The 24,662-nt window shown below is 36.3% G+C and overlaps 4 protein-coding genes and 1 non-coding gene across 6 annotated transcripts; 4 read left to right on the forward strand and 1 right to left on the reverse strand.

Annotated features, from left to right (window-relative positions):
* Nucleotides 1-1,928: 1,928 nt before the first annotated feature.
* LOC103519999 lies at nucleotides 1,929-2,445 on the forward strand. The gene is made up of 2 exons (XR_003394400.1): nucleotides 1,929-2,070; nucleotides 2,371-2,445. It is a non-coding gene; the product is annotated as an uncharacterized LOC103519999 (transcript).
* A 1,758-nt stretch (nucleotides 2,446-4,203) lies between these two features.
* Nucleotides 4,204-9,746, forward strand: LOC108253797 (GATA zinc finger domain-containing protein 14-like). The gene is made up of 4 exons (XM_017448442.1): nucleotides 4,204-6,368; nucleotides 6,510-7,085; nucleotides 7,495-7,567; nucleotides 9,668-9,746. The coding sequence occupies exons 1-4, from the start codon at nucleotides 4,253-4,255 to the stop codon at nucleotides 9,744-9,746; spliced, it is 2,844 nt and encodes a 947-aa protein (XP_017303931.1). The 5' UTR covers nucleotides 4,204-4,252.
* A 362-nt stretch (nucleotides 9,747-10,108) lies between these two features.
* On the reverse strand, nucleotides 10,109-16,864 carry LOC103520010. The gene is made up of 8 exons (XM_017448445.2): nucleotides 16,681-16,864; nucleotides 16,119-16,342; nucleotides 14,969-15,159; nucleotides 14,224-14,317; nucleotides 13,669-13,849; nucleotides 13,001-13,133; nucleotides 11,892-11,930; nucleotides 10,109-11,501 (listed from the first exon to the last, which is right to left on the reverse strand). The coding sequence occupies exons 1-8, from the start codon at nucleotides 16,862-16,864 to the stop codon at nucleotides 10,655-10,657; spliced, it is 1,893 nt and encodes a 630-aa protein (XP_017303934.1). The 3' UTR covers nucleotides 10,109-10,654.
* Nucleotides 16,865-16,899: 35 nt separating this feature from the next.
* LOC103519866 (BUD13 homolog) lies at nucleotides 16,900-21,442 on the forward strand (the record flags this gene model as incomplete). Its single annotated transcript, XM_026831262.1, has 8 exons — nucleotides 16,900-17,510; nucleotides 17,896-18,013; nucleotides 18,799-18,953; nucleotides 19,383-19,510; nucleotides 20,092-20,136; nucleotides 20,730-20,800; nucleotides 20,904-21,028; nucleotides 21,277-21,442. Coding segments are annotated over 7 exons (1,236 nt in total), but the record flags the coding sequence as incomplete, so codon positions are not given.
* Nucleotides 21,443-21,529: 87 nt separating this feature from the next.
* On the forward strand, nucleotides 21,530-24,537 carry LOC103519876 (pre-miRNA 5'-monophosphate methyltransferase). Of its 2 annotated transcripts, XM_017448479.2 has the most exons (4): nucleotides 21,530-21,639; nucleotides 21,894-21,975; nucleotides 22,492-23,141; nucleotides 23,469-24,537. In XM_017448479.2, the coding sequence occupies exons 3-4, from the start codon at nucleotides 22,917-22,919 to the stop codon at nucleotides 24,351-24,353; spliced, it is 1,110 nt and encodes a 369-aa protein (XP_017303968.1). In that variant the 5' UTR covers nucleotides 21,530-21,639; nucleotides 21,894-21,975; nucleotides 22,492-22,916; the 3' UTR covers nucleotides 24,354-24,537. The 2 variants fall into 2 exon arrangements, with proteins under 2 accessions (XP_017303968.1, XP_008483186.1); XM_008484964.3 differs by lacking the exon at nucleotides 21,894-21,975 and having other exon boundaries at nucleotides 21,538-21,639; nucleotides 22,759-23,141.
* Nucleotides 24,538-24,662: the final 125 nt, after the last annotated feature.

A 24,662-nucleotide genomic window follows, 5' to 3' on the forward strand; every position in this document is an offset into this window, starting at 1 on the left:
CTGGAATTGTCCTAATCCAAAATATTCCACTGTGGGTCACTTTTTTAGTCCCCAATCCACCAGTGCTTTTTGTACTGGAAAAAAATGCAAGTCGCTGATTGCTTCTTCCATTTACTAGTTACAGTAAATGCTAATAATAAAAAAAAGGTGGATTTGTTGGAAAAAAAAAGATGGCGACAAAAGGATACAGTTTTTTTCTCTTCCAACAGAGGTGAAAATTTTTCACTCAAATCCAAAAATATCCAAAAGAAAAGGAGGGGAAGTGAATAATAAAATTAACAACAAAGCTGGGTCCGTCCCTCCGCCGGGAATTTTTGGCCCGTAGTTTATTCGATCGTGGTTAAAGAATACCCATGTACCTACCTAATTTGTTTTAATATTCAGTTTATTATTATTCTTGATTTGATTTTTTTATTTTACTTTCATGTAATGATTTAAAATCAAGACTGGAGCCCGTTCTCCCTTTATTCCCAATATAATGTCACCCATCCATTTATTGGCCTTTCTCGGCGTAGCTTAACATAGGTAACGCTAAAACCGGTCTTAAATGATCGGCTGAAGTGTTATCTAAAACTTTCTCGCTTTGAGTTCATAGGTCGTCGCGACAAATTTCGAGATCAGGGCTCATTTGTGTGAGAAAAAAAAATCCCCCAAAAAACAGTTTTTTTTTTTTTGTTTTTTGGCTTTATGGTTTTCTGGACAAAATTTGCACCACCATTTTCGTGTTCCTGGTAAAAAGACCTTTAATTTGATATATAGGTCGACCAGGTTTGGATAAGTCCTTCTATGGGGACAGACAGACCGACCGACCGACCGACCGACCGACAGACCGACCGACCGAGCGAGTGACAGACACCGAAGCGAATACAATAGTCCGTCCCTTATACCTTTTTATTACTATTGTAATAATAAAGGAAGGACGGACTAAAAATGGACGAAATGGAAAAATTTTCACTTTTTTCCAACGTTGCCACAAAATAAAATACGCGTATTGTTTACAACTAATGATTAACAATTTTGCTGCTGTAATTTTGTCTACTTACCTAAGTGAGTGCATATTGCATTTTAAATTTCAGAAGTGCTCAAGTAGATTTTTGTATCATGATTCATGATTCAAAATGTTGTGTGTTTAATTTTGTTTGGAGTGTGATTTTAACTTCAGTGTAGCTACTTCCTGTAATCTAGGAAATAATAATAAGATAATAACACCTATTACCTATTTAAGTAGTAGGAGTCTTATCCTGTCCCTTATCATAGCTTGTGTTTGTCAGTAGCAAAGGTTATTTAATTACTAAGTAGGTATGGAACTATGTACCTAGGTATGTAAAAGTAATACCTATGTGTATTTAGTCAATAATATTCATATTGAGCTTTTTTTCTCTCTCTAAATTTTACATTGTATATACTTTGTCCTTCATTTCCAATGCCTGATTTTACAGTCCACTTGTGAAGCTAATGAGAAATGGGGAGTGCATAGTCGTTCATTGAACAGGCCACAGTACTCACCTAAGCTTTATCCCTAATCAAGTTACCACACACAGCACAGGTTCAGTTGATAACTATGTACCTAGGTATGTAAAAGTAATACCCATGTGTATTTAGTCAATAATATTCATATTGAGCTTTTTTCTCTCTCTCTAAATTTTACATTGTATAAGTATACTTACATTGTCCTTCATTTCCAATGCCTGATTTTACAGTCCACTTGTGAAGCTAATGAGAAATGGGTAGTGCATAGTCGTTCATTGAACAGGCCACAGTACTCACCTAAGCTTTATCCCTAATCAAGTTACCACACACAGCACAGGTTTAGTTGATTCTATGCAGAAAGTGTGATTAACATATTTGACCACCAAACCCTACTTCCGCCCGAACGACCTACTGTCTGTAGTGTTGAAAAAGGAAAAAAAAAACCTCCTCTGCTATACTTACTAGAAAAATTATTTGAAATTATGTATTTTCAGGAGTTTCGCGTATCCCTCATTGAAAGACCGCACACCCGTTATTCTCACCACAGTGATTGATCATTTATCTCGTGAGAAAGAAAATATTGTAAAGCAACGTGGAGAGGTAAGTGAGAAATCAATTTGTAGCACTATAACTCTCGAATTGTTTGTCCGATTTTGATTAAATTTTTCGAAAATGTCCATATAAGTAAATTGACCCCTCAGGGATCTAACTGTTTCCCAGTGAGTTCTACAGTTGCCTTATCTAAGTACCTAAATAGCAGTAAACGTTTGACCGCGAATAATAACTGTTTTTCTACTGCAGGGACAAAGAAAGGGACTCTAATTCTTTAATTTTATTCGAACCCTATAAATAATCACTATTACTAATTTACTACAAATAATTACTACCTATTTCTTTCAGGGAGCCAGAGAAGAATTGAAAACCGTGATCGGGAGCATTTCCAAACTCAAGTCCGAACTTCAAACGAACAAACCGTCACTAATTTACTACAAATAATTACTACTTATTTCTTTCAGGGAGCCAGAGAAGAATTGAAAACCGTGATCGGGAGCATTTCCAAACTCAAGTCCGAACTTCAAACGAACAAACCGTTGCTGAAGATACAATCGGGTGGTGTAGGGGCAGACCATTATAATCAGCTTATAGATGAGAAAACCAAACGAGATGGTGAGGTGCCCACTTGGTATTACACAGAGTGGCTGTTTGCTGAATGCTATCTGTATAGGAGACTGAGGGAGATCTTCGAAACCACGTAAGTGAAACATCTTTAGAAGAGGGTGACGAATTCTGATCAATTTAAGGAAAACTCAAATCTTCCAAGGAAAAGTGTATGTGAGCGGGTCAGCCCGCGAGTACTCGTATAATCAAAACCTGGGGCTCCTTTGTGAAGCAACCACAACTTTTCATCTTGTATCTTGCACTTTTCTTTGTACTAAGTGATAAAGATCTGTAATTATTACTTACCTATCAATGTTGTTTATTTAGTAGTTGTAAACAATGAAATTGACTGATCAAGTGTCAAAAACCTACCCTCCTAGAAAAGGTGCATGTTTGTCAAAAGGTTCCATTTTTCTAAATAAAAAAAAATTGACTGATCAAGTGTCAAAAACCTACCCTCCTAGAAAAGGTGCATGTTTGTCAAAAGGTTCCATTTTTCTAAATAAAAAAAAAAAGCAAGAATTAGGTACTTGAAAATTTTCAAGTCTCACCAGGATATGATAATTTTACAATATACCAGATACATATAACAACTCATTATGTTATTATTTACAGGCTTATCACACTCCAAACAAAATTAAACACACAACATTTTGAATCATGATACAAAAATCTACTTGAGCACTTCTGAAATTTAAAATGCAATATGCACTCACTTAGGTAAGTAGACAAAATTACAGCATTTACAGGCTTACCTCATGTAGATACCCCGTAAAGGCTCATTGATTCCTGTTTCTTTGTCTACACATCTCTGTAAGTTGGCCATTTTACTATTAATTTAAATTTACAGGCTTACCTCATGTAGATACCCCGTAAAGGCTCATTGATTCCTGTTTCTTTGTCTACACATCTCTGTAAGTTGGCCATTTTGTACACCACTTTTCCAATTCAGATTAAGTAAGTACAAGTTCTGTAATAAAAGAAATGTAATGAGTATTAATTGTTAATGAATATTGTTGAGTAAAGTAAAATTTCAAATTTGTTTATCTTGGGTTATACCTACCTAAGTCAATAAAAAAAAACCCAAGTACCTAAGGAAAAAAAAAAAAAAAAAAAAAAAAAAAAAAAAAAAAAAAAAAGGGTTTTTTTATTTTTCAAGACATTTGGTTTTGGCTACAAATTTTACTAGTGGATGCTCTTCGCACTTAACCTTCGCTATTTCTTTAGCAAGGGAACTTCAGGCTGGTATACTCCCTGTTTAAAGTCCCCAGCCAGACAGATTCATTCTGATATTTATATCGCCTCCTTTTCAGGTAAAGTCGATCTATTCGGATATCGAAGGTCTGACAGCGTCTCCCATTCTGATAGACATGAATGACGATCAGACTGAAGATATAGTGGTCAACTCGAAGAGCAAACTGCTTGTATTCAACGGACTCAACTATTCTCTCATACTCAATATCTCGTATCCATTTGACGACTCCTATGAGCACGATATTCCATTGTAAGTATTCGTACATTACATTCGTACAATAACCTGCCTCGGTGGCGTAGTGGTCAAGACGCTCGGGATGATGAAGAAGATGAGGACGATGAAGATGAAGATGATGATACTGATGATGAAATGGAAGATAAAGAAATTGTAGAAACAAGTACTAAGAGCAAAGACGAACAATCTCGTACGAAAAACACCAACAGTCAAAGTGGTCAAGAGAAAAATGAAAGATTACTGGTACGAAATAAAAGATATTTCCCTCAGAGCAGCAGTAGTCTTAGTCGACATTCAAATTTTCCGAGTAAAACAAGGCACAAATATTTCCATGGTCCTAATCACAAGAAAAAAGTATCCATGCAAGAAAAATGGTGGAAGTACATTATGTTGACAAATAGTGAGGATTGGCAAATGAAAAAGAAAAACATACAAAGAGAAGAAAATAGATTGAAGGAAGAAAAGAGAAAACTTGAAGAGAGACAAGGAAGTGTCGATGGAAGTGTTCATCTTGAAAATCGGACGAGAGAATTGGAGAAGAGAAGTAGAGAGTTAAAGGAAGAAGAAGAAAACTTGATGAAAAATATACCAAGTAAGAAAATGATAAATTTAGATGAACAATTTCTAAATTATGTGAAAAAATCGTTGGGGTTAAAAAATAACGATTCTTCCATTTCTAATTATGACGTAGATGATGTCGAGCAGCTGTGGGATGATTTCATTGAAATCAATGTGTTGAATCATAGAGGATATAATGATGATTATGAATTCGATGCTATTGTTAAAGACGATTCAAAAAATAAAAGAACTGAAATACAAAATAGTATTGACAGCAAAAATAACATAAAATATCCTGAACATTCTAAACAAATGGTTTCATATAATCTTCATGCAACTAACAAAGATAATCATCATCCAATTAATGGTCTTCATGAAAAACTTACATCAGCAAATCATAATTCTAAACCAAATAATATTGTAAGTCATAATGTGGACGAGAATGATTTACAACAAAAGTTCAATCACTTTTCAACTTTAGATCAGTTAAAATTGATAAACCGAATAAACAAAAATAATAAAACCAAACAAAATAGAATCATAAAGAATAATCTTGATATTGCAGGTTTATCAGGTAACAATAATCAAACAATGGGCAGTGCCAAAAAGTTAACGGAAAATATGACCAATGATATTAAGAATTTCAAAGTTATTTTAAAAAATGGTGAAAATTTCAAGTACAATGATTATTATAAATGGAAAGATAACAGTGAATATGTTAATTTTGATAGTTATTATAACATTTTGAAAAACACTGACGGTGGTGATAGCAATGATATGGAGGGAAACAACTATGAAAGTAATAAAAATAGAATTATCCCAAATAATATCACAACGAAACAAACAGTCGAGGTCCCTTCAAAGTTATTTTCTTTGCAAAAGAACCTTACCATACATTGTAATAGTTATTTCTTCAAAAGGCGTCTTGAATGTGAAGACAATTCAAAATCCAATACGCAAACAGTATCAGAAGATACGAAGAACAAACACTCGTCTAAAAAGCAGAAATCTTCGAGAAAAATACGTAAAAAGTTACACGAGAAAACTCAAACAAATTTAGGCATAAAACACATTGTGGTAAATGACACAAAATCTGACACTAAAGGTCGTGCTTTAGTCATCGAAAAAATGAATTACAAATTTCCATACAATTTTGGCAAAGAGAAAATATATTCCGAAAAAGATTTAGAATTGATCTTTAATAACGAAACACACGCAGAAATAAAGAAAATCATGAAGTTGAATTTGAAAAAGATAAATGATAGTATATCTAAAATTAAGAATGGCAGTCGTAATAGTAGTGCTAATCACCATCATTGGTCCAATGTAAATTATTATAAATCTCATAAGTTAATACGGAACAAATCTGACAATAATATTGACGACAAAGATTATAAACCCGATAACAATCATACTAATGAATTTATGAAACAAACTAATAAAACAGCGAAAGGCATTTGGTTCAATACGTTGCATAGTTTGAAAAATAATAAGCAGTTTCTAAAACACTTGAAATCTACAACTTACAAAAGTAATAGAGTCATTGGTAATAGTAGGAACTCTGACGAGGAGAGCAATCACTTTAACAGCGATGTGGATTTGATTAGTAACAATTTATTAAATGAACAAAACGCTGATCTCATCACCAAGAAAATAGATTTACAAAACAACATTGAACGAATTCAAATATCTGGTAGGAACTCTGACGAGGAGAGCAATCACTTTAACAGCGATGTGGATTTGAGTAGTAACAATTTATTAAATGAACAAAACGCTGATCTCATCACCAAGAAAATAGATTTACAAAACAACATTGAACGAATTCAAATATCTGAGTTGAAGAATTCGAAAAATAAAACAAATAAATTATTTCCATACAGAAGGAGAGACAAGAATGTACAAGATAAAACCAACAATGAGAACCGTATTGAAAATCTATTTGGATTAACCGACAATATGATAACTATTGTGAATCACACTAGAAATGTACGTCCGAATAAAACGGAAAATACAGTGTTAGGTTTACCTGTGGGAGGAAAATATTCTTCACATCTGAATTGGCACGAGAAAAATCAGTATGGATTACCTTTAAGAAATAAGTGGGAAAGCACTACAGAAATTTTGGCTAATAGTCAAAGACATCATCGACTATTGAAAGTTAAGAAAAGGTCAATAGAAGACGTTAACCAGCCAGAAGTTAAACGTGGTCTAATTGAAACAAGAGAAGACGAAGGAATAATCAAGAATGTTGATGAATCTAAAAGCATAAATGCAGGAATCACATCCAAGGATAACTCATATTTAACGAATATTTCTAAATATCAGAAAAGATCAACCGTCAAGAAAGATCTCAGTGAAACTATTATTGCTTCGCCGAAAAACAATAGTAACCCATTGCGAAAGTCCCCTGGTATATCTGTGGAAGAAACATGAAGTACGAGTAAAAGGGAAGCAACTATTATGATTATGAAATTGTTACCCCTTTCAGTCTCGTGTTAGTCAACATTAGGAAGTTTTCAAGTATTTTTGTGCCAGCCTAGTTAGCTTGGTTGGTAGCGCGTCTGCCTTGTAAGCGCTAGGCCGCGGGTTCGATTCCAGCCCGGGGCGGATTTTATCCTGAACGGATGTTTGTTTTCGGAACGGCTGGCTTTCTCCTATCCTGTCTTCCTTATCTCTTCGATTTCGGGACGATAAGCAGTTACAGTCTCATGTTGGTCAACATTAGGAAGTTTTCAAGTATCTTTGTGTACATTACAGCCAATATGAACCCAGGTTTTTTACAGGGTCATGTCATTAATATGATTTTGGATGTGTTTCAGTGTACTACATGCCCAATGCTTACGATCCAGAAATGATTCCTGATCATGTACCCAGAGCATATCCTCGTGACAGGTAAATATTTATTTTATTTGCACACCATTTGGATTAATGTTAACAGTGATATTAACACTTAGAATGTGGATCATGTGTTATTGCTGATGTATTCTGGTAAGTAGGATTATTGTGATGTTTCATTTGTTATCTTATTCGAACTGTTGGATTGAAGACGGAGATTCAAATACAAGCGAGAGATATGACAGTAGTACCCGTGGGGAATCCTAAGCCAAACCAGTACAAACCACAGCTTTCCCTAATAAAAGAAAATATTAAAAGGTTAATGATTAATGTGCAGCTAACTTATCAGGGTATACTTAATGTAAGCCTGTTATTATAGTATTCCCGCTCTATTTATAAACTAAAGTGCTAAAGCAACAGGAATATCACTCATTCCAGTAGTAATACCACCAGGAATCAAGCTTCGCAATGTACTCAAGGTATCCCGAAAATTCCGAGCGCTTAGAAGGGTGTACTCAGCCTGGCGAAAAGAAGTTAGAGGCTAATTTTCAGCGTAAAACATTAGGTGGCACAAACCCTAGGTGTTTGTAAGGGTTTACATATCTTAGTGGTTTACAGTTTTGGCTTTAGGAATTTTATATTTACCTAATTGTTGCTTAGATACCTAATCAAATTAAAAGTCATAGGTGTTAGTTTTGTACTAAAAAATATCCAAGACTACATTAAACATTCCTAGCGTAACATTTAACTATTCGATCTCATATCTTATGTATATTCCTACTGTTTTTGTTAAATCTAGTCATAAATAATTTACATGTTACCATAAAAGTCCGACTGTGCTGATGGTTTAATGATCGATAAATCAAGTACATATTGGCACCAAATTATCCCGAAATTTAATTGACAATCGATCTTTTATTGAACTTTCGTTGGCTCCTGATTTCGGATTATAGTCCAGTGTTATCGGTAAACCTGGGGTTTTATCAACTTTTACGGTGACATACTTATTACATACATATACTCGTAAGTATTTTTACCATTTTGATTTTATTTGATAACTTTATTTATTTGTCATTTACCACAATGTGTTTTATGCCTAAATTTGTTTGAGTTTTCTCGTGTAACTTTTTACGTATTTTTCTCGAAGATTTCTGCTTTTTAGACGAGTGTTTGTTCTTCGTATCTTCTGATACTGTTTGCGTATTGGATTTTGAATTGTCTTCACATTCAAGACGCCTTTTGAAGAAATAACTATTACAATGTATGGTAAGGTTCTTTTGCAAAGAAAATAACTTTGAAGGGACCTCGACCGTTTGTTTCGTTGTGATATTATTTGGGATGATTCTATTTTTATTACTTTCATAGTTGTTTCCCTCCATATCATTGCTATCACCACCGTCAGTGTTTTTCAAAATGTTATAATAACTATCGTTGTACAAATACACAAGATACAATAATTGGTAAACCGTATACCTGACCGTATTAGTATACAGAGAACAGATACTTCTGTAATACTAAGAACAATAAGAACAAAAATATCTAATACTGAACAAAGATTTTTACTCTAAATATTGCTCGTCGAAAAAGAAAAATGTAAACTGCTCTAAGCACTTTTAAGATGTAATACTGAAACAAAGCAACATCGGGTGTTATACAAATACACAAGATACAATAATTCGTAAACCATATACTCGACCGTATTAGTATACAGAGAACAGATACTTCAGTAATACTAAGAACAAAAATATCTAATACTGAACAAAGATTCTTACTCTAAATATTGCTCGTCGAAAAAGAAAAATGTAAACTGCTCTAAGCACTTTTAAGATGTAATACTGAAACAAAGCAACATCGGGTGTGGCTTGTATTTGGACGAGTGACACCTATGGGGAAATCAGGTGAGCAATCTAATTGGACTCTAGCGCTGTTAATTTGTTATCATTTGAAGTAAACTGGAATTATCATAAATTTTAAAATCCGATTCATAAACGGTAAAAAGACAGTTGATTCTATGCAGAAAGTGTGATTAACATAATATTTGACCACCAAACCATACTTCCGCCCGAACGACCTACTGTCTGTAGTGTTGAAAAAGAAAAAAAAAAACCTCCTCTGCTATACTTACTAGAATAATTATTTGAAATTATGTATTTTCAGGAGTTTCGCGTATCCCTCATTGAAAGACCGCACACCCGTTATTCTCACCACAGTGATTGATCTCCTCTATTTTGTTTAAAACATAGGAAATAAGTTTCGTTCTTATTTGTTTATACAATTTGAACTTTGTGCAATACTAGTAGGTTATACGCAATTTTATTTTGTGATTTCTTTGTATCTTCTTGTACGCAATAAAAAGTCAATCAATTGAATTTATCCGAGTTGTTTTATTTTCTTCTCTCCTACAGTTAGTAAAAAAAGTTGTAGCCTGAAATACAGTGTGGTCACGTGATGTATGATCTAAAATTCACAACAAAAGCTTTTTCATAATAGTCTCAATTTCAATCATATTTCTTGTAGGTATATTTAAAAATAAATAAAGTTATCAAATAAAATCAAAATGGTAAAAATACTTACGAGTATATGTATGTAATAAGTATGTCACCGTAAAAGTTGATAAAACCCCAGGTTTACCGATTAACTTTAATCCGGAATCAGGAGCCAACGAAAGTTCAATAAAAGATCGATTGTCAATTAAATTTCGGGATAATTTGGTGCCAATATGTACTTGATTTATCGATCATTAAACCATCAGCACAGTCGGACTTTTCCGGTAACATGTAGATTATTTATGAATAGATTTAACAAAAACAGTAGGAATATACATAATATGAGATCGAATAGTTAATATGCTAGGAATGTTTAATGTAGTCTTGGATTTTTTTTTAGTACAAAACTAACACCTATGTTTTTTAATTTGATTAGATATCTAAGCAACAATTAGGTAAATATAAAATTCCTAAAGCCAAAACTGTAAACCACTAAGATATGTAAACCCTTACAAACACCTAGGGTTTGTGCCACCTAATGTTTTACGCTGAAAATTTCGGGATACCTTGAGTACATTGCGAAGCTTGATTCCTGGTGATATTACTACTGGAATGAGTGATATTCCTGTTGCTTTAGTTTATCAATAGAGCGGGAATACTATAATAACAGGCTTACATTAAGTATACCCTGATAAGTTAGCTGCACATTAATCATTAACCTTTTAATATTTTTTTTGTATTTCTGAGCATGTCTGATTTTCATTTCTAGTTTGGGTTCGTCTTCATCATAGTCATCTAAAGATTCACCACCGTGATTCTCATCTACATCATTGTTTTCCCTATTTGCGACCTGTTTTCTATATTCCATTTCATCAGCATATTCATCAAACACTTCTCCTGCATGGTTATCATCAACTTCGCCCATAGAACCATTCATCTCATAGCCTCTTTCATGTAAGTTTTTATGATTCTCTTTTAAAGAATATTTTTCGTTTTCCATTTGATCTTCCTTATCCAATTTCCCATATAATTCTTTAGGATTTTCATGAAAGGATTCTTCTCTGGCGCTAAAGTTGTTGTTCTTTTCAGTAGTTTGTGTTTGATCATGAATGTTTTCATTTCCATAAGTTCTACTGGTTTCTTCTTCCATATCATTCCCAAAGAATTTATCATCACCTTCATTCTCATATTTATCAGTGTACTCATAAACATTACCTGCGATTTTTCGTTTACGTCTTGGCATTATTTTGTTGCTGCTCCTCTTTTCCCGCGGCATTTCTTCTTTACTTCCACTTTCTTTATCGACTTTGGCCATGTCGCTGGTTTTGTCAAGCACATCTTGGTCGCTTCCAGAACTGTCTGTGTTTTCATTAACTTTAGCAATATCTTCACTGGTGTTTGTTTCGTCGTCTCTTTCATCGCGCTCTCTTGTTTCTTCGTCAGGTGCAGGGAAGTCTGGTCCAATGTTTTGATATTCGGGAGGGTTTAAATTGTCCCCGGGATATCTGCAAAACAATCAAGAGGATTTAATTATTAGTGTAATTTCAACAGAATATAAATTGCGTTCGACACAAACACAAGACATAAAAACATGCCCAATTGAGGTATGCAGGGTTGAATGGTAGAGATCGCCTCAGGCAATAATTTCGCCCCTCATTTGTAATTTCTTATATTCGTGTACATTGAATTATAACCAATAAAGAGTAAATACATAAATACCCAGAGGGCATAAAAACGAGGATATTCCCAATCCTTCTACCACCTAACCTATCCTGACTTGATGCTTGGTGCATTAGACTTCCTACTTTAAAGAAAAATTTTCAATATAGATACATAAGTGTTAATATCACTGTTAACATTAATCCAAATGGTGTGCAAATAAAATAAATATTTACCTGTCACGAGGATATGCTCTGGGTACAGTCGGAAGTTCCCTCTATTTTGTTTTTAACATAGGAAATAAGTTTCGTTCTTATTTGTTTATACGATTTGAACTTTGTGCAATACTAGTAGGTTATCTAGGTTATACGCAATTTTATTTTGTGATTTCTTTGTATCTTCTTGTACGCAATAAAAAGTCAATCAATTGAATTTATCTGAGTTGTTTTATTTTCTTCTCTCCTACAGTTAGTAAAAAAAGTTGTAGCCTGAAATACAGCGTGAGCGTGGTCACGTGATGTACGATCTAAAATTCCCAACAAAAGCTTTTTCATAATAGTCTCAATTTCAATCATATTTCTTGTAGGTATATTTAAAAAATAAATAAATAAAGTTATCAAATAAAATCAAAATGGTAAAAATACTTACGAGTATATGTATGTAATAATAATAAGTATGTCACCGTAAAAGTTGATAAAACCCCAGGTTTACCGATAACACTGGACTATAATCCGAAATCAGGAGCCAACGAAAGTTCAATAAAAGATCGATTGTCAATTAAATTTCGGGATAATTTGGTGCCAATATGTACTTGATTTATCGATCATTAAACCATCAGCACAGTCGGACTTTTATGGTAACATGTAAATTATTTATGACTAGATTTAACAAAAACAGTAGGAATATACATAAGATATGAGATCGAATAGTTAAATGTTACGCTAGGAATGTTTAATGTAGTCTTGGATATTTTTTAGTACAAAACTAACACCTATGACTTTTAATTTGATTAGGTATCTAAGCAACAATTAGGTAAATATAAAATTCCTAAAGCCAAAACTGTAAACCACTAAGATATGTAAACCCTTACAAACACCTAGGGTTTGTGCCACCTAATGTTTTACGCTGAAAATTCCTACACCAGAGCTCAAGCGCGTTTGAAGTGGTATCCATGGTATTCGCCATGGCTTTTTACTTTCTATTTTTTTAAGGCAGACTGCTAAGGTCCTCGTATTCTTATCAGGCTTTAATTTCTTGCCTTTTTCATTGGTAGCCCTTTCTGAGTTCTACAGTTCACCAAACCACTATTTAAATACATCCACAGTATGAGGAATAGGTATTTAACTTCCCTATTAGAAACTTACTGGAGGAATACAGCACAATACCAGGGCTGGGCACATGTTGGGACAGAAGCATGAGCTTGATTTCTGTGCTCGTATTGAATCGGGCATTACATATGTCCACCTCATAGCTTCTACCTGTAAGGCAAGGGGGAAAAACATTAGTTCCATATTTTAGCCTAGTTAGCTTCCCTGGTTCGATCCCTATTGTGTACCTCATGCCTTGTTAAATTTTCCTCACTCGAGTCTTGATTCACACAATCCTTCCACCTTTTCTTCGGTCTTCCTCGCTTTTTCTCCCCCTCACTTCCATTCTCTACTAAACTCTTTTCCCTATGTAGCTCTCATCTCTTATTTTAACATGACCATACCACTGTAGTCTCCTCTCCTGGATCTTCCTTGATACTTCCGTTACTTTTATCCTATTATTTATGACTTTGTTCCCGATCCTGTGCAATCTTTATCTACTCACCAGACAGCTTATAATCGTCCCTGTTCTCCCCCTCACTTCCGTTCTCTACTAAACTCTTTTCCCTATGTAGCTCTCATCTCTTATTTTAACATGACCATACCACTGTGGTCTCCTCTCCTGGATCTTCCTTGACACTTCCGTTACTTTTATCCTATTATTTATGACTTTGTTCCCGATCCTGTGCAATCTTTATCTACTCACCAGACAGCTTATAATCGTCCTGGTTGGTTTCAAAGTTGACACAGCTTGACATCCAGTAGACAAACGCATCGTTGCCATACCCTGGTGAGCTCAGAGTAATACCCGAGACATCTGCTATATTAGACCGAATAATGGGTGCACTCAGCAGAGACTTGCCGGTCTTACCATCCAGCACGGTGGACTGAAAATAAGACAGTAATAAATTAATTATCAATTAAAAAAGAAAAGAAAAACACAATCACTTTTTAAAACTCGGAAAACCTTAAAACAGACCTTTCCACCCAGTTCCTAGATTTGAAAATTTGGACCGGTTGCAATACTTTCTCTTAGGTACTTTACCTTGAATAGGTTGCCTATACATATCATTCGCCCATAAGCCCCTTGGAAATAAATTACTATTCAATAATGCCAGCAACATTTAGTAAATTGTTTTCTGGTGTATTCAACCCCTAAAGACGGGGATAGACTTTAGAAGGTGGTCTTTGAGGAAGGAAACTGGGTATAAATGGAGCGAAATTTCGACTGCCGATCTTCCAATCTACCCATGAAACTTACCACTGAATAGTACAAGAACTCAGTAGATCCCACAGAGTAAGTGACAAAGAAATCCGGGATAGTGTCATTGTTGAAATAGCCGGGCACAGGCAAGCTGGAAACAAACAAATTACAATAAGTCGTCACTTCATCAATCTTTTTTTTTTTTTTTTTTTTTTTTTGCTTTGTTTTCAAGAGGTTCGATAGAGGAAACTATAACTGATGAGGTTTTATCGTCCCAATACCGAAGAGAAAAGGAGGACAGGATAGGAGAAAGATAGCCGTTCCGAGAACGAACCTTATCTGTTTAGTTTAGGATAAAATTCCCCCCGGGCGGAAATCAAACCTGCGACCTAGCACTTACAAGGCAGGCGCGATACCCTCCAAGATCCAAGTTAACTAGGCTGGCGGAATAATTTTTACAATCATACACAAAAGGTAATTTTTACAATCATACACAAAAAGGGCACTTTCAAGCTTAGGTGCAGAGGCAGCCCTAAAGAATGGGTTGATCTTATCTTATACGAATGTAATAATAAACTCTTGAGTGGAAGGTAACCAGTAGGCGAGGTTAACGCTGGAGGTGTTCTCTACCAGCTAACCCTTAGAGCTCCAGTATTATGTGGTCAAATTCTCAAATAAATTAGGATAAAATTCCATGCCTCGGCTGGGATCGAACCCACCCCCTCCTGTTTACCAGGCGAGCGTCTTGACCACTACGCCACCGAGGCAGGTTATTGTACGAATGTAATGTACGAATACTTACAATGGAATATCGTGCTCATAGGAATCGTCAAATGGATACGAGATGTTCAGTATGAGAGAATAGTTGAGTCCGTTGAATACAAGCAGTTTGCTCTTCGAGTTGACCACTATATCTTCAGTCTGATCGTCATTCATGTCTATCAGAATGGGAGACGCTGTCAGACCTTCGATATCCGAATAGATCGACTTTACCTGAAAAGGAGGCGATATAAGTATCAGAATCAATCTGTCTGGCCGGGGGACTTTAAACAGGGAGTATACCAGCCTGAAGTTCCCTTGCTAAAGAAATAGCAAAGGTTAAGTGCGAAGAGCATCCACTTGTAAAATTTGTAGCCAAAACCAAATGTCAGCCCAAAGCAATCACCCTAGTTGGGTTGATTGAGAGGCTGTCGAAAAACGCCGACCGCGTCTGTATACGGAAAAAAAGCTAAGAAAAAGAAGATAAATAAATATTAGAATAGAATAAACCTTGTTTATCCTGCCCGAATGGAACTGAAATGTTCCTTTGCTCCAGAAGACTATTAAAGTATCTAGCAGTGATAGCACGTTGAATACACCAGTTCCCAAAAGTTCAGGTGGGCCCATGACATTCAATGTCGCGCCCTAACTATAATTAAAAAAAAAAAAATCCCAAAAGTTCACTAAAAGCAACGTTTTGCATGGATGGATGACCAATTGACCATCTAAGCTGTCGCTTACTGCTAGCATTTCATGGCCCTACTCAGGCTGGGTGATGTAGCTTGTGGCCGAATGGAGGATTTAGGTATTTGCTTGCGTACCAGGTTAGAGTCTCCATTGACCAAACTGCTCAGAGACACCACATAGATACTGGTAGGTGCATTGTTTCGCACTGTACAGAACAATGGATGACCAATTGACCATCTAAGCTGTCGCTTACTGCTAGCATTTCATGGCCCTACTCAGGGTGGGTGAGGTAGCTTGTGGCCGAATGGAGGATTTAGGTATTTGCTTACATGCTTACGTACCAGGTTAGAGTCTCCATTGACCAAACTGCTCAGAGACACCACATAGATACTGGTAGGTGCATTGTTTCGCACTGTACAGAACACTACCACAAACTCTCCAAGATCTCTCTGTCTATTAGAGTATTAGGTTTTATTAGCGTCTAAGATTCAGGTATGTCTACTTACCAGGTTAGAGTCTCCATTGACCAAACTGCTCAGAGACACCACATAAATACTGGTAGGTGCATTGTTTCGCACTGTACAGAACACTACCACACTCTCTCCATCTGGTCTGACCAGGATGTGAGGAGAGGATAGCATCATTTCCCCTGGCACAGGGGACGTCAGGTGATGCAACACCTCGCCTGTTGCACCACTCAGTATGATCACGTGAGACCCTATCATGGTAGCTGGAAAAGAAACAGAGAGCAGAATAATTAGAACAGAATACAATTAGACTAGAATATACCTTGTTTATCATACCCGAAAAAGACTGAAAAGTCCCATTACCCCAGCAGTCTAAACAAGGTCTCGTATATTTGATGGGTTGAAGATTAATACATGTATCTCTTGGAGGGTTCAGCAGTCATTATATAATATATAATACATGTATCAGTAACAATTTAAAAAAAGGCCTTGTTTAAATTAATTCCGAATTAGTTCCGAAAATATCGAAGCTAACTGCTAAGCTAACGGACTGTTTGAGGCTGGAAAGAAGGTTGGTGAAATCCACCAACAGTATTCTCACCTGAGCTACCATTAGTATGAGTAGAGATCACATCCACCACGCCATCCTCATTGACATCTGGTATGAACTCTCCTGCATAGAAATCCAACCCGAGGCCTCCTGTACTCCATGCTAGTTCATTATGAGGCAAACACCATGTGACTCGGCCTATCTTACCGTTGATTATGCAGAGCAACTGAAACATGCAATAATTTAATAAAATATGTGCCAGCCTAGTTTCCTAGAAAATCAAGAAATAAATCCATTGATTCAGACCAATCTCCTCCAAGAAAATCAAGTAAGAAATCCAGACAAAATTCTGATTCAGATATCTCACCTCCAAGAAAATCAGTCAAGAAACCTAGACAAAATTCTGATTCAGATATTTCCCCTCCAAGAAAATCAATCAAGAAATCCAGACAAAATTCTGATTCAGATATTTCCCCTCCAAGAAAATCAGTCAAGAAATCCAGACAAAAATCTGATTCAGATATTTCCCCTCCAAGAAAATCAATCAAGAAATCCAGACAAAATTCTGATTCAGATCTCTCTCCACCAAGAAAATCTAAAAAGCAAATAAATTCTTCAAGCAAACACTCAGAACAAAAAATTAGAACAGATTCTCCATCTAGGAGGTCAAGAAGAAATAGTGATTCAGACCTCTCCCCACCAAGAAGAAAATCAAGGAAAGATGAAAAACCTTCCAATAAATATAAGTCGAATCAGAGCAGTGATTCGGATCTCTCTCCTCCTAGGAAATCTAGGAAAGCTGATAAGGCATCTAATATTCAGAGATCTTGGAGAAATGGTGGTAGTGACTCTGATCTATCACCACCCAGAAGACAGTCAGGGTAAGTCAGTGTAGAGAGTAACACTAGGTGGGTGTTTGATTTACGGAACTACTCACAGACATGCTTATGTAATAGGTTTGAAAAATATGTTATGAAATCCTGACTTAGTAGCTTAGGTGTCTTTTAAATAGAAGGGCATGATTTTGAGTCCCAAACTGGGCACGGAATTTTATCCTGATGGATTTTTATTTATTTATTTACACGCTAAGCAGCAAGGCCATGTGTGGTCCTGATGGATTTGAATGACCACAAAATCAAGAATCCCAAGATAAGGGGACTTGCTAGTCCCATTTGTGCAGAATAAATAAGCACTATTTCTTATTGTACCTCTAATGTGTATAAAAAGATATTGAAAATGTCTTTCTTTTTGGTGTCCTCATTTCAGTGATAAAAACAAGATGAAGAAAACACTGGACGGGAAGCAAGCAGGACTTCAGGATGCAAAACAGTTGGTCCAAGAAAATCAAGAGTTCAAACGAAGAGAAGATGAATTGTTTAGACAAGTAAGTTACTAATGTTTAGACATTTCAGATATAGGTGATAAAGAAAACTGAGGTCTTATCATCCTGAAATCGAAGAGAGGACGAAAAAGAGGATAGGACAAAGCCAGCCGTTCCAAGAATGAACCTTATCTGTTTAGGATAAAGTTTGCCCCGCCGGAAATCGGACCTTGCCTTACCGGACCTAGCACTTACAGGCGCGCTGCCTTCCAATCTAATTGGGCCGGCAGTGCTGACTTCTAAATATTATACACATATTATTTGCCTCTTTTGAGTTCTTTCTTATACACTTGAGCCTGCAACCTAGCGCTTACAAGGCAGGCGCGCTACCTTCCTTTTAGACATTTCAGATATGTATAGGTATCATTGATAAAGGAAACTGAGGTCTTATCATCCTGAAATCGAAGAGAGGAAGAACTAGTATAGCTCGCTATACTGTAGTCATAGAAAGTAAAAAGAGGATAGGACAAAGCCAGCCGTTCCAAGAACGAACCTTATCTGTTTAGGATAAAGTTTGCCCTGCCGGAAATCGGACCTATCACCTAGCACTTACAAGGCAGGCGCGCTACCTTCCAATCTAATTGGGCCGGCAGTGCTGACTTCTAAATACTATACACATATTATTTGCCTCTTTTGAGTTCTTTCTTATACACTTGAGCCTGCAACCTAGCGCTTACAAGGCAGGCGCGCTACCTTCCAATCTAACTAGTCTAGGAGTGCTGACTTATTATAAATCTGCCTCTTTCGATTTCTTTCTTATACACTATGTTCTCTTTCCTTGCTTTCAGATGAAGGCCAGTGTGTCTGGAGCAGAAGCCAGAACCGTATTGCGAGACAGAAAGACAGGAAAAGTACGAGACTTGGAAGAAGAAGCAAGAATTGCGAGGAAGAGAGAAGAAAAAGACTCCGAGCACAAGGACAAATATGACCGATGGGGAAGAGGGTGAGTAGTAAGACTTTTGATACACCCTTTGGTTGAATTGTTATGCGCGGTCGAAAACTTTGTATTTTTTTTCTTCTTTAATACTTATTTTTGAAAGCTCTTTTTCTATAGAAGGAGCCCGTAATAACGGAGATTCCGTTAAATCGAAGAAAAAAGGACAGGCCTGCCGAGAACGAACTTTATCTCTTCAAAATAAAGGGCTGGATTCGAACCCGCGACCTAGCGCTTCGCTTACCTTGTTTATCCTGCTCGAAAGAGACTAAAAAGTCTCAGTCAGCACCATTGTTAAGGTGTGTCCACACATAGTTGACGTCCGTCCATCGACCATCGATCGATATAAATTTATTGTGAATCCATGTGGATTGACTATGTTTGGACAGACATTTAGAAGTCCATTAATGTTAATTTTCCTCTTTGCCCAACTCTCAGGGTAAAACAGGGCGAATATTTCCAGGCGCGGATCGCTAATGATCTGCATGAGATGTCGAAACCTCTGGCTCGATATCGAGATGATGAAGACCTGGAGAGAGACCTGAAGGAGACCCTGAGAGCGGAAGGCCAGAACAGTATTGCGAGACAGAAAGACAGGAAAAGTACGAGACTTGGAAGAGGAAGCGAGAATTGCGAGGAAGAGAGAAGAAAAAGACTCCGAGCACAAGGACAAATATGACCGATGGGGAAGAGGGTGAGTAGTAAAACTGATACACCCTGTAAATTAGAATTGTTGAGTGTTGAAACCTCCTCGGCCCTAGAACAATATTGTATTATTTATTAGTTAGAATTTAGAATGGTTCATTCGTTTGAGGGAACTACGAAAGCAGTTGTTTCATTGCTACGAAATAAAAACGGCGGTGAAACATTCATCTTTTTTAACTAACAACGGAGGTCCCGAAATGGGAGAGAAGCAGGACAGAGTAGATTTTTCCCCCAAGAGGTTTGATAGATGGAACTGTAGGCTATTCTTCGAAATAAATTACACCTTTTCATTTTTCTCTCTGTCCAATCCTCAGGGTAAAACAGGGCGAAGATTTCCAGGCGCGGATCGCTAGTGATCTGCATGAGATGTCGAAACCTCTGGCTCGATATCGAGATGATGAAGACCTGGAGAGAGACCTGAAGGAGACCCTGAGAGCGGAAGATCCCATGCTCCAGTATGTGCTGCGTAAGAAGGAGAAAGCCGAAGGTAAGTGCAGTAAATAAAACGATGTTACCTTTGATGCTTTGAATCGTTCGTGCCGGATATTATTTGGCGTCTATTACAATGAAATGATATCAAAAATCTTGAGAAAACCAAACTCTTTTTCCCTTTTTCGAAAATACGCATCCGAACCGTACATCTCTCGAGACCCGGTCGGCGCACACTTTTGATCTACATAAATATGTATTTTGTATACAGACACTTTCGTACAGAGCATTAGCTAAAGACCACTTCATTGAGGGGGGGGGGGGGGATCAAAAATCGTGAGAAAACCAAACTCTTTTTCCCTTTTTCGAAAATACGCATCCGAACCGTACGTTTCTCGAGACCCGGTCGGCGCACACTTTTGATCTACATAAATATGTATTTTGTAAGTATACAGACACTTTCGTACAGAGCATTAGCTAAAGAACACTTTATTGAGGGGGGGGGGGACTCAAAATGAATATTTTCACCTTCTTCCTGAATTCAAAAATGTATTGACTGTTTCATTACTTTCTCATTTTATTTTATAGTCTCCTGTTGTACCTCGGTACATTGAGTAAATACAACCATTGTCACATTTTTTTCTTTTTCAGGAGAATCCAAACCCAAGTACAAGGGGGCGTGGCCTCCAAACCGGTTCAATATTCCGCCTGGCTATCGATGGGTCATTGTCACATTTTTTTTTTTCTTTTTCAGGAGAATCCAAACCCAAGTACAAGGGGGCGTGGCCTCCAAACCGGTTCAATATTCCGCCTGGCTATCGATGGGATGGCGTAGACCGATCTAATGGTTACGAAAAACAATATTTCCTCACCAAAAGTGCAAAGAAGGCTACAGAAGAGGAAGCGTATCATTGGAGCACTTCTGATATGTAGACTGGAACAAAGCAAAGGTGATTTATTTGTTGTTGTATAGGTATACCGTAAAACCATGAAACTCTGTTTCGTGTTAAAGTAGGCCGGGTGGCGCTTCAAGCTCTTGACGTTCGCGCACCTCCCGGCACGCTTGATTGTTCAATCTTTTTCTATGTTGAGCTAAATTGATGCACAATAATATTGTGTATTTCATTACACATATGTACCTGTTCCTCAATGTAGGTATCAAGAATACCTAAGCACTGTTTCTATTTCATTTTTCCAGGATATCACCGGGATTGTTTGGACATTAAAAAGAAGTCTTTGCTGATCAAAAGATTTTTATAAAAATTCTGTAGCTAATAATAATATTGGAAGGGGAAAGAAAGGAGAAAAGAATACTTCATTGTTGATCACTATCTAAATCGAATAGGTTTTCAGTTAGGAAGGGGCATTTTTTTCTCGATCTGCAACTGGAGTAATAACTTTTTTTAGTTAGCGGGATTAAATGTCTTGCTTGCAAAAACTTGGTCTTTGTTCATTATAACTACGAAAAACAATATTTCCTCACCAAAAGTGCAAAGAAGGCTACAGAAGAGGAGGCGTATCATTGGAGCACTTCTGATATGTAGACTGGAACAAAGCAAAGGTGATTTATTTGTTGTTGTATAGGTATACCGTAAAACCATGAAACTGTTTCGTGTTAAAGTAGGCCGGGTAGCGCTTCAAGCTCTTGACGTTCGCGCACCTCCCGGCACGCTTGATTGTTCAATCTTTTTCTATGTTGAGCTAAATTGATGCACAATAATATTGTGTATTTCATTACACATATGTACCTATTGTACCTGTTCCTCAATGTAGGTATTAAGAATACCTAAACACTGTTTCTATTTCATTTTCCAGGATATCACCGGGATTGTTTGGACATTAAAAAGAAGTCTTTGCTGATCAAAAGATTTTTATAAAAATTCTGTAGCTAATAAAAGTCACCCTACTTCCAAAAAATCACTGTTTCAGCTATCACCTTCAAAATGACTCTTCAAAGTGGTAAAATTGATCAAAAAGAATATTTGAAGAGATACCTATCTGGAGGAGCTGAAGAAAAAAAGAAAAAGAAGAAGAAAATAGCTACTGGTATTAAAAGGTAAGTTAAGCAAAATTGAGCTGAAATACATTGGCCCTGTTTACTTCCCTCTGTTGAAGAGCATAAAAGCTGTCGTAATGGGTCCTGTCAATCAAGTTGTTAAGAAGAGCCATAGCTAAGTAGGTAATGCTTCTCATTTTAAATCTTCTAAAAATATGTATTGTAATTGTAGACCCTTTTTTTGATTTTAATTTAAAATGAAAACTTGTTTCACAATATTTATTCCAAGAACTTATATACTCGTGAATCACAACTGTCTTATCTATTTCAGGGTGAAAATAATTGATGATGACTTGGACTTGAAAAACATGAGAAATTTGAACAATGATGAACTGGAATTGTATCAGCTCTCCGAAGATGATATTGGAAGGGGAAAGAAAGGAGAAAGAATACTTAATTGTTGATCACTATCTAAATCGAATAGGTTTTCAGTTTGGAAGGGGCATTTTTTTCTCGATCTGCAACTGGAGTAATAACTTTTTATAGTTAGCGGGATTAAATGTCTTGCTTGCAAAAACTTGGTCTTTGTTCATTATAAAATGAAAAACTCAAATTTGTCTAATCGAAAATGATATTTTACTTTGAAAACCCCCAAATGAGTTACGCACTTCTACGATGTTTCAGATAATTTTACAATAATCTCTAAATTAAATTAATGAAAATATTTAAAACGAGATGGCTTTTCCAATCAGTTCTAATTTTGATTAAAACAAAGTTGAAAAATAAAAAATACAACTAATAATCAAAGACAGTTCCACCTAGTTCTTTCATTAGCGACTGCAATGAGTGATAAGGACACTGATAAATTTGGTGATAACACTTATAAGTCAAATGATAAAGATGGATTCGATCCCGGAGCCATGATGTTTGGTAATTTCATCAACTACTATCAGTTCCATCCACCAGAAGATCGGATTAAACTTCTCACCTCTCACATCTGGGAACAACTTGAACTAGAAAAACAGGAAGGTCCTATTGTGTGCTTGGATGTAGGATGCAATTGTGGGGTGAGTTTTGCCCATATCTTTTAGTCATTGTCTATGAAAAAGCGTCATATTTTTTCATGTGGTCTATTGAAACATTTTTCTTTGGCACTAACCACTAAGAGAAATAAAATCATACTTCCATCTTCTTATTTTTCTTCGCCTTTTCCCGTGTACAGACGGGGTCGGCGTTTTTCGCCAGCCTCTCAATCAGCCCTAATTTGAATGGTACCCTTAAAAGTTCCCTTGCAAAAATAGTTCTGCACTAGTTTCCTTGATCACTGTTGAGCATTTTTTACCTAATCAGGATAAAAATTCCGGTTTTAAAATCGGACCTCTCGTCTGTTTCAGGATCTAACTGAAAGCTTATATGACAATCTGGAGGAAATTATTACTAGCACATCCGATAGGAAGCAAATAAAAGTACTAGGCATAGACATTGACGGCACTCTTGTCATACGGGCAAACGAGAAAAACAATCACGACAATATCCAATACAAGTGCCTTGATATAATGCAGCCAGGAGCAATGGAATATCTAAACAAATATGTGATAGAGGCGAAGAAAAATGGGCTGGAGAAAGACGATCAACGAAATGAAACTGAATCAACAAAAGAAGTTAAGGATCTTGATGTCAAAGAAACTGGTCTAGGAACCAAAGTATCAACAAACCCAACAACAAAATTCAATGTTGTGTTTTGTTTCTCAGTAACAATGTGGATACATTTGAACCACGGAGATCAAGGCCTGCTCGAATTTCTCGATAAAATAAGCTCTCTAGGAAAATATCTGATTCTGGAAAATCAACTGTGGAAATGCTATCGCAACGCCCAGCGGAGAATTGTGAGGAATGCAGGTAAACGAAACGATACGCGCGATGGCCAAGGCAAAATTGAAGAAAATGATAGAGACCATTGTGATAGGAACTGTGATGGTGGTCGGCAAACTGAAAAGAATGTTGATAAAATGAAAGACCTCCCTGACACAAAACCCAAGACTGATAAAGATGATAGAAAAGACGTAAGAAATAACAGAAGAGGAAAGTGCTCCCAACCACGCGGAAAAGGGAACAAAGAATCAGAAGTGGGATTTAAACACTACAGAGAATTAAAGTTAAGAAGCAATGTAGATAAGGAGATAGATGCCTACTTGATACATAAATGTAATGCTAGGAAACTTTATGAAAGTGAGGCTAATGAGTGGGGCAGAGTGATTACTGTGTATGAGATAGTGTGAACTTTGCGGTAGGCCAAGAATCTTGACTGACGAACTTGATATCCACAAATTTGGATTGCTCAGGCTACTCAGGTACAAAATGTACATTTGTAAATAAATAGGGACTCTTCATGTTGATTGATTTGTACAAAACACATCACTTTATTTTCCAATAAAATTCCAACCTAAATATTGTAAGACAAAATATTTACATTTTTTTTTCTATCTTTCCAATAGTGAAGTCAATAATATTATTTCTACTTAGATATAAATACATAAAAAGTATTATGTTAACCCACCTGTTTAGCACGACACTAACGAGTTAAGTAA

This window comes from Diaphorina citri, unplaced genomic scaffold (genome assembly GCF_000475195.1).
Source record: "Diaphorina citri unplaced genomic scaffold, Diaci psyllid genome assembly version 1.1 scaffold68, whole genome shotgun sequence".
NCBI lineage: Eukaryota > Metazoa > Arthropoda > Insecta > Hemiptera > Psyllidae > Diaphorina > Diaphorina citri.